At 43.7% G+C, this 8,312-nt stretch overlaps 1 protein-coding gene across 1 annotated transcript; it reads right to left on the minus strand.

Moving 5' to 3' along the window:
• Positions 1-841: 841 nt before the first annotated feature.
• On the minus strand, positions 842-2,230 carry LOC149816830 (uncharacterized). Its single transcript, XM_089986973.1, has 2 exons — positions 1,231-2,230; positions 842-1,182 (listed from the first exon to the last, which is right to left on the minus strand). Exons 1-2 carry the CDS (start codon positions 2,228-2,230, stop codon positions 842-844), a joined length of 1,341 nt encoding a protein of 446 aa, XP_089843099.1.
• Between the last annotated feature and the right edge of the window lie 6,082 nt (positions 2,231-8,312).

The raw sequence follows: 8,312 nt of genomic DNA on the forward strand, positions 1-8,312 counted from the left end.
TGTACACCACAAAACCACCTCTGCCTGAAGTTAAAGCTAACACCGACGAGGTTGTTAGCTTTGACTTCAATATCTGGAAAATGTCTTCACAAGCGCTTTTCCACTCGAACTTGATGCCCTTAAGCAAAAGCTTTGTCAATGGTAAGGCAATCCTCAAAAAATCATGGATGAATCGTCGGTAATATCCTGCCAACCCAAGAAAACTGTGAATCTCTGAAACATTCTGGGGTTGTTTTCAGCCTAAAACTGCTTCAACATTCGTTGGATCAACTGACACTCCGTCCTTGGATATCACGTGACCCAGAAACATAACTTGCTCAAGCCAAAACTCGCACTTGGAGAACTTGGCAAACAATTGATGCTCACAAAGTATACTCAAAATGATACACAAATGTTCTTGATGTTGCTCAGAACTCTCTGAGTAGATCAAGATGTCGTCAATAAACATGATCACAAACATATCCACAAATGAATAAAAAATCCGGTTCATTAAATCCATGAATGCAGTTGGTGCATTCGTGAGGCCAAAAGGCATCTCCACGAACTTATATAAGCCATACCTCATTCGAAAAGTTGTTTTCATAATATCTTCCTCTCTAATATGAAGATGATGATAACCTGACCTGAGGTCAATCTTCGAGAAAATCCTTGCTCTCTGCAACTGATCGAAAAGGTCTTCGATTCTGGGTAACGGGTATTTGTTCTTAATTGTCGCTTGGTTGAGCATCTGGTAGTCAATGCACAACCTAAGAGATCTGTCTTTCTTCTTTACGAACAACACTGGTGCTCCCCAAGGGGAAGCACTGGGTCGAATGAAACCTTATTCTAAAAGTTCTTCCAACTACCGCTTCAATTCTTCAAGCTTTGCCGGAGCCATATGATAAAGTGCCTTGGAAATAGGGGTAGTTCCAAGCAACAACTCGATGCAAAATTTGATCTCTCGCTTCGGAGGTAAACCAGGCAATTCCTCTTGAAACACATCGGAAAACTCTCGAACCACGTCTAAGTCTTCGATCGGAACTATCTCATGTTCGACAGGGGTAATACTGACCAGAAATGCAATACCCCCATTCCGCAAATACTTTCGAGCCTTGAAGGAAGAAATCAAACGGCTATCTCGCAAGGGTCGAGGAAGCTTGATCTCCAAAACTGGACGATCATGCCGAAAAATAACAACCCTGCCTTCTCGACAGAAAACTTGAGCATGATACTCAAATAACCAATCTATGCCTAGAATGACATCGAACTCAGTCATGTCTTGTAGGATCACATCAGCTTGCAAGTTTTTCTCTGCCACTGACACCTCGATGCTCGGAATGTAGGAATCACAAAAAAACTGATCACCCGTCGGAGTACGAACCTCCAACAGGTAATTCAAAGACTCTACGATCGAAGGCAAAGTTCTAGCAAATCTAATAGCTATAAAAGAATGTGAGGCACCATAATCAAATAACGTAAAAGTTACATGTCCTGCAACTGGAATAGTACCTTGGACCAACTCCCCTTTGGTCACTTGCTCCACTGTTGCTGCGTAGGCACATCCTGCAATGGCTTTCTGGTTGCCTTGTTTTTGTTGATGTTGTTGTTGCAGCTGATATGACTGAGGTTGTCTCGGCCGCGCTGACTGAGATGTCCCTGGTGTATTTCTCCTATGATCGTCTGATAGCTTCTTCCAGCAATCCTTAATATAGTGGCCCATCTTGCCACAATAGAGACATCCGCTCGTATCACGAGGGCAAGGTCGACCTGGATGATCGACGAAACACTTCGGACAACCCGCTGCTGCAATCTGCCTCTGAGGCTGCTGATTTTGGCATTGCTGCTGCTGGTATTGGGGTCGTCGATTCTGATATTGTTGTTGGTGGTTGTTGTTTCTGTTCTTCTTTGAAGGTGGATGGAATTTCTTTTCACCTTGATGTTTCTGAAATTGACGCTTTTTAGGCCAACTCTTTTGGCCTTGTTGTTGTTGTCCTTTGAATGTTGATGTCCTCTGGGACTCTGACCAATTCTGTTTTATAAGTGAGGTTGTCTCAAGAGCCTCATCAACAGTTGTAGGTGCCTGTGTATACACCTTAGAACGCAAAACTGGCTTCAAACCTCGAGCAAACTTTAGTGCTCGATCCTTCTCGGTCGCATAGAGGTTAGGGCAGTATCTCTCAAGATTGCGAAAATGAGTGACGTACTCTGCCAACGTAGAACTTCCTTGCTGCAAGTCAAGGAATTCCTGCATCTTTCTGCTCCTCTCATGAGCTGAGAAATATGCCGCAAAGAAAGTCTCCACAAATTGTTCCCACGCGACTGACTGATTATCGAACTTGATCTCCTAGGTGGTAGCCCACCACCTTTCAACATCTTTTCGGAGATGGTATGTCCCGAAATCAACCTTTTGATCATCATTCACTTGCAAGACACGAAAGATCCGCTCTATCTCTCGCACCCAATCTTATGCTGGTTCTAGGGTCGATTTCCCGTCAAACGAAGGAGGATTCATACTCATAAACTGCTTGTATAAAACTATGGTAGCAGGAACTTGGGCAGGTGTTCCCTGTCCTTGGGCGGTCTGTTGAATGTGATCGCCCATGTTCCTCATTGCTTCCTCCTAACGGCCCACCACCTCTGTGAGGTTGTTGAGTGATTCCATCAGGTCATCGCAACGTGCATGCCACACCATCTCTAAATAAACGAAGAACATATAAGCAACGAGACAAGTTCTTAAATGTAGAAAATTCATTGCATTAATAAGAAAGTTTCATGCATTACATGACAGAAATACCCTTTATTCAGACACGGTTATCCAAAACATCACTAATAACTTAAGCAAGACTTTAAAATGAAACACTGACTCAGTGTCTCTAACAACATAACATGACATCATCAAGGCTTGCTAGTATAAAAGTCTCGGTAGTCCTTTCGGCTTCCACAATGTTGCGGCCTGATACGAGGAGGAGGAACAAGAGTTCTCAATGGCGTATTAGATATCTCTTGGACTTCCATCAGTACTGGTGGCACAGAAGGATCTGTCACATACTCTGATGAAACCATATAAGAATAAGATTCCGGAGAATATTGAGGAGAGTCTGGCGACCCATGCTTGTCTCCTTCCTGACTGTCCACTTCGATAATTATTGGTCCAATGATCAAGGATACATCATCGATATCATCAGCATTGCTCTTCCAGAGCTCATCTCGCAGCTTTGTCTGACATTCTTCTTTGATATGCCCCCAAAGACCACAGTTGAGGCAATCACACAATTCACGAGGACAAATCTGTCCTGCGTGACCCACAAGACACCTAGCACACAAAGGTGCTTGTTGTGCCAACACGTAAACATCTCGAGCTAAGTGTTGCACAACTCTGCCAAAGGACTCCTCGCCTCTGACCAAGTCCTGGAGAGCTTCCAAAATCTTGTCGTAGCTTGGGTTCGTCGACATCTAACCCATACACATAGAACCAAGCATACAATTCTAACTAAGGAGTAAGGTACATACAAATAAACAAAATTTAAACATACTTACAGTGCGATGGACGATGCACAATGAAGTCTTGGACCACACTTAACCTCTGTTCTGATACCAACCTCTGTGGCGCCCCAAACCCCGACCTTGGAATAACCTTGACAAATTCTGGTTTTTTTTTTTTGAAATGGTTTTATGAAAACAACGAAAAGCAAAGGGGAAAAAGGGTAACAAGGCCGCAAGCCTGAGCGGGCCACAGGTAAGTAAAGCATACATGTATCATATGAAACAAGTATAAATCTCCAGTTTAAAAGGTCATACAACCCAACAGTTTCAAAATTTACAAAATGAGACGAAGTACTACAAGTCTGTCAAAATATAGGAAAAACATTCCCTCAAAACCCAAAACCAACAGGAGCAGAATCTGCAGCCAAGTGTGGGTCCCCAAGCATCCACTGTGTGCCATCGCATTGTTGTTGTACCTATTCATCACCTGCATCCCCATAAAACGGGGTCAGTCCTCTTGTGAGGTGGTGAAGAAACAATAACAATATACATCTCATTCCTATAAGGAAAAACAGAAAGCAATAACACGAAATAATAAGTATATGTGTCTGGGTCAGGTAAGTGCATATGTGATGAGTGCTAACCAAGTGAAACAAGTAACTAAACTAAAGCAATTGTTGAACAAGTAACTAAGAGCAGTAAGGGAACGTAACAAGAACTGGACAAGAGAGCAAGTAAAGTAACAACTAGAGTATGTCAGTTGTGATTGGTTAGTCTTTAAGTTATTCTTGTTACTCCTTCGGGTACGCGAAGGAACCTCGCATTCTGTGAGTCATGCACCCGGCGTCTGTTATTCAATTTCTAATGTGATAACCGGGGATGCTATAGACCGAGTAAACCTCATGCGAGCAGCCGCAACTGAGAGAAACTCTCGCATAGGTAAGGATTGTAATCAATTCTACTGCAGTAGTGAGGTCCTAAAAACGTAACCTCGACCTCCCTGACTCTGAGTGACTGGAGGTCAAAGGACACTACAGCTCCTGTCAAAACACGTGTCGTAGTAACGACAAGTCACTCAGGGTTGTACCATCCACCCTCTCCAAGGTGAACCGTCTATGAATGGGGCGAAGCAGGGTTTATCTTTCTTAGGCTCATAATTCAATCTTACCTCCAATAGAGGAGTTTGTGCCCCGTGGTCCCTGCGGGGTACGCAAACGAGGACTTAGTCTGCCCATCCACGTGCTCAGCCTCACACGGTTAACAAGAGCACATCGCTCGTGAAAGCAATCATAACACCATTTTATTATGTTCATTACTAGGGTACATTCATCCATGAGCATACTTATGAAATGAAGGGCCATCACTCAAAGACTATAACTGAGTCAATGATACACAACAATCTGTTTCATATACCCTGTGGTCTTCAGGTTTTTTTGCATTTCTTTCCATTACATGAATAAGGTGCTTTTCATGCATTCATCGTTGCCTCACGCACGAGCCTCACAATGTACCACACGAGGTACGTACAAAGCGGTAAGAATGTCAAGATGTGCTACGTGCAAAGTGCAAACTAAGAACCACAAGATCTATGGTTAATCACATACTATAAGGAACAAAGGCATGTTACAAATGCATAACTGAGAAACATAATGAAATCACATGATAATATGTGTGTGTGTACATTTCCACAACTTCAGGAGATATGAGGTTCAAAAATATTTTGTAAGCATTATCATTAGTACAATCATGCTGAAACAATTATTATAAGTTTCCCAGTAACCATACTTCACCTTTCTAAGTTACGTAGTTTGACACACTTATGTGTCAAGAGTGGAATCTAGGATATTCCCAACTTATGGGAATAACATTAGCATTTCCATGGTTGGATGTCGTGTCTGCAGACCCAATGACACCAACTATAGCCAAACCTTACGTTGGTGGAAAAGTCAACATATCCGAGTGACATATCACTTGCTAGAGACCCATCGCGAATTTACCAAAAGAGCAGTCAGGGCACCACGTGGACTACTGTGGGCTCACCACTCAATCGGTCATCCAAAAGTTCAGAGCATCAAGGCACAAAGTGCCTTTGTGCTCGAAACATCCGACTGCGGCCTCTAGGCCACTTCGAACACATACCTACAGTGCATGCCACAAGGCATGAGGGGACTGTCAATCAACAATCCCGAACTTACCAAACTAACCGACACTGGGCTCGATGCCCTACCAAATCACGGAATCTCCTTTATGTTACCAAACCTAAACGTGTAGATTTCTTTATGACATTAACAATTATCATAGTGGTTGAGACCTTGGGTCGCCTCAAAGCCACTCGGTTCAGCCTAGGGCGCCACTTAGTGCGAGGAGCACACTAACCTATTGAAGCTGCCCGGGGTGTACCATCTCTCAGTACCCCGAACCAACCAAAACAACCCAATGGGTTGTGGTCTGGTCTTTTAAACTAGACCCCCAAAACTGACCCACAACGAGACACTCAAAAGCGAGTGTGCTTGGGTGAATGCAACACCCTGCAACATTCTGCCAAGGGCCAACAGCCAGAGCAAACCGCACAGGTTTGGTCCTTCAGACCAGACCCCAAAGGGCTGAAAACAAAGCTGGTCTGAACCCGCGGTTCAGACTTGTCACACTGTTATAGCATGGTGGGGCTGAGGGGCTATCCAAGTGCGGTTAGCACCCGACGACCCTCATGGCGCCAAGGCCAACCGAACGAAAACTAATGAAGACAAACAGGTATGGTCCTCTGGACCAGACCAAATAGGCCTGGATATGCTATGGACTGAACCCTTTGATCGGTCTAGATGGGTGAGACAAAAGGGACAATGGTCCCGGTACAAGGTGACCCAGGTGCGCCTAGCACTCGACGGTCTGTCATATGCCCAAAGCCAAAACAAGGAAAAGTGGGTCTGGTCCTCTGGATCAGACCACACACGTCCAATAGGTTATGGACTGAACCCATGGTTCAATCCAAACATGCAGGACCAATGGGCAGTAGTCCCGAAATAGGGCTGTCCGGGTGCGCCTAGCACCTGCCGACTTCTATGCGCCTAGGTCGAAAAGAAGGTGGTTGGGCCTATGGTCTGGCCCTCTGGACCGGACCCCTCGGTCTGACAGACCCCTTGGTCTAAACCCATGGCTCGGACTAGGCTCTGTCATAGGACATAGGCCCAGACCAACGCCTAGGCCGACCAGGTTACCCGGTGCCTTGGGTACCCGGTGGCCCGCCATACGCGCCAAAAGGGGAAAAGCATAAATGTAAGACCCACAAATTTTCAGATAACTTTTGAATAAAATTCATGAGGCATTTCCAAGTAAAAATATCATCTGAATCTGAAATACAAATCGAATCAATTTCCATGAACCAGTTATACTTAAGATATTCGTCGCTTCGCGAATATATGCTCAAACACTCTGAAAGTCATAACTTCCTACCTGGACGAAATCAAGAGATTTTTACGAACCAACTTTCTTAATTACATCAATACGAAGGGAATGGTGTACTCAGAATTTTTCAGAAAAAATCACCGAAAACCCGAAATTTTTGCGCGACCCACAAAAATGTTGGTGGGACCCACAAAAATATTCCTCAGAAAATATCTGGTGGGACCCACAAAATATCTCATAGAAATATCTGGTGGGCCCCACAAGATAAAATATCTCATCTGGATAAGATCAGTGACTCATCTGGATAAGATCAAAGGAATTTTTTGAAAAAGCTATAGACTAAAAAGGAAATTCTAGAACTTGGGGCTCAAGTTTCAGTATCTATAAATAGAGGAGCCCCCCTCCTTTGAAAAATCGTCTAGCCCTCTCTCTCTCCTCCTTTTTCAAACCTCCCCTACCTAGCCTAGCCCACCTGAGCCTACCTGACCTGGTCTGAGCTCACCTCACTTGGTCTGAACCCACTTGACCTGGTCCAAACCCAGTTGACTTGACTTGAACCTAGTTGGGTTTGAAGTCAAAGTTAAAGTTTTTTTTCGTCCCAGACTCTGGTTTGGATTTTTCTGAACTCAGACCTAGTTTGACCTCTCGAAGGAAGGATCAAACCTCATTCAAAGCGTTGGAGCGTTCAAGAATTGTTTCTTTCGCAATTTGAAGTAAGTTCGCTTCGTTGATCCATTTCTCTCGAGTGTTTGCTTGTTTGTATATAGCATATACTTTCTGAAGTAGTATATGATCCTAGTTCTTAGTTGAGCCCTCTAGGACACTTCGGTGTTCACTCGCTTGCCTTGTAACTATCGTTGAATATATATGTTCGAATACACAGTATATGCGTTCTTAAAAATGGTATCTTGCCTTAGTGTCTGATTGAGCCTTATAGGACACTTTGGTGTTCACTCGCTCACCTCATAACTATCGTTGGATACAGATCTTTGTGTATATCGTCTGGAAATGGGCAATCACGTCTTATATCACCAAGGTTGTGTAGTTTACCTTTGTCGTCGCATCGTATGATCCCAAGGCTCCCTGCTTTCTGCAATTTCTGTTTAACGCACTTTCGATTATGCATTTACTTATGCTGTCGCATTGAATGACGCCAAGGCTCCTATTTTCTGCAAATATATATGTAGAATATTTCGTTCAGTTACACACCCTGAACAATAGTATATGTATTTCCTTTACGCCGTCATTGTATAAAGCACAGGCTTCTGCTTATAGTAAATATATGGCGCGTAAATGAGCGTTCAAATGAAGATCAACTCTAAATCACCAATATGATTCTCTTACCGCTCCTCGTTCAAGATTCTGCTTGACGAATGAAGCCATATTAGAAAGGCTTCACTTTTTGGCAAAATGCTCTTTTCGTAAATACTAAATCATTTACGTATGGC

The sequence above is a fragment of the Nuphar pumila genome, chromosome 14 (genome assembly GCF_984573655.1).
Source record: "Nuphar pumila chromosome 14, dmNupPumi1.hap1.1, whole genome shotgun sequence".
Lineage (NCBI taxonomy): Eukaryota > Viridiplantae > Streptophyta > Magnoliopsida > Nymphaeales > Nymphaeaceae > Nuphar > Nuphar pumila.

Excerpts from the sequence above, each read along its gene's own strand:
- LOC149816830 (XM_089986973.1), bottom strand. The coding sequence starts at position 2,230 with ATGCAGGAATTCCTTGACTTGCAGCAAGGAAGTTCTACGTTGGCAGAG. Across the intron at positions 1,183-1,230 it reads TGAGTTCGATGTCATTCTAG|GCAGGGTTGTTATTTTTCGG; the intron begins GCATAGATTGGT and ends TCTGTCGAGAAG.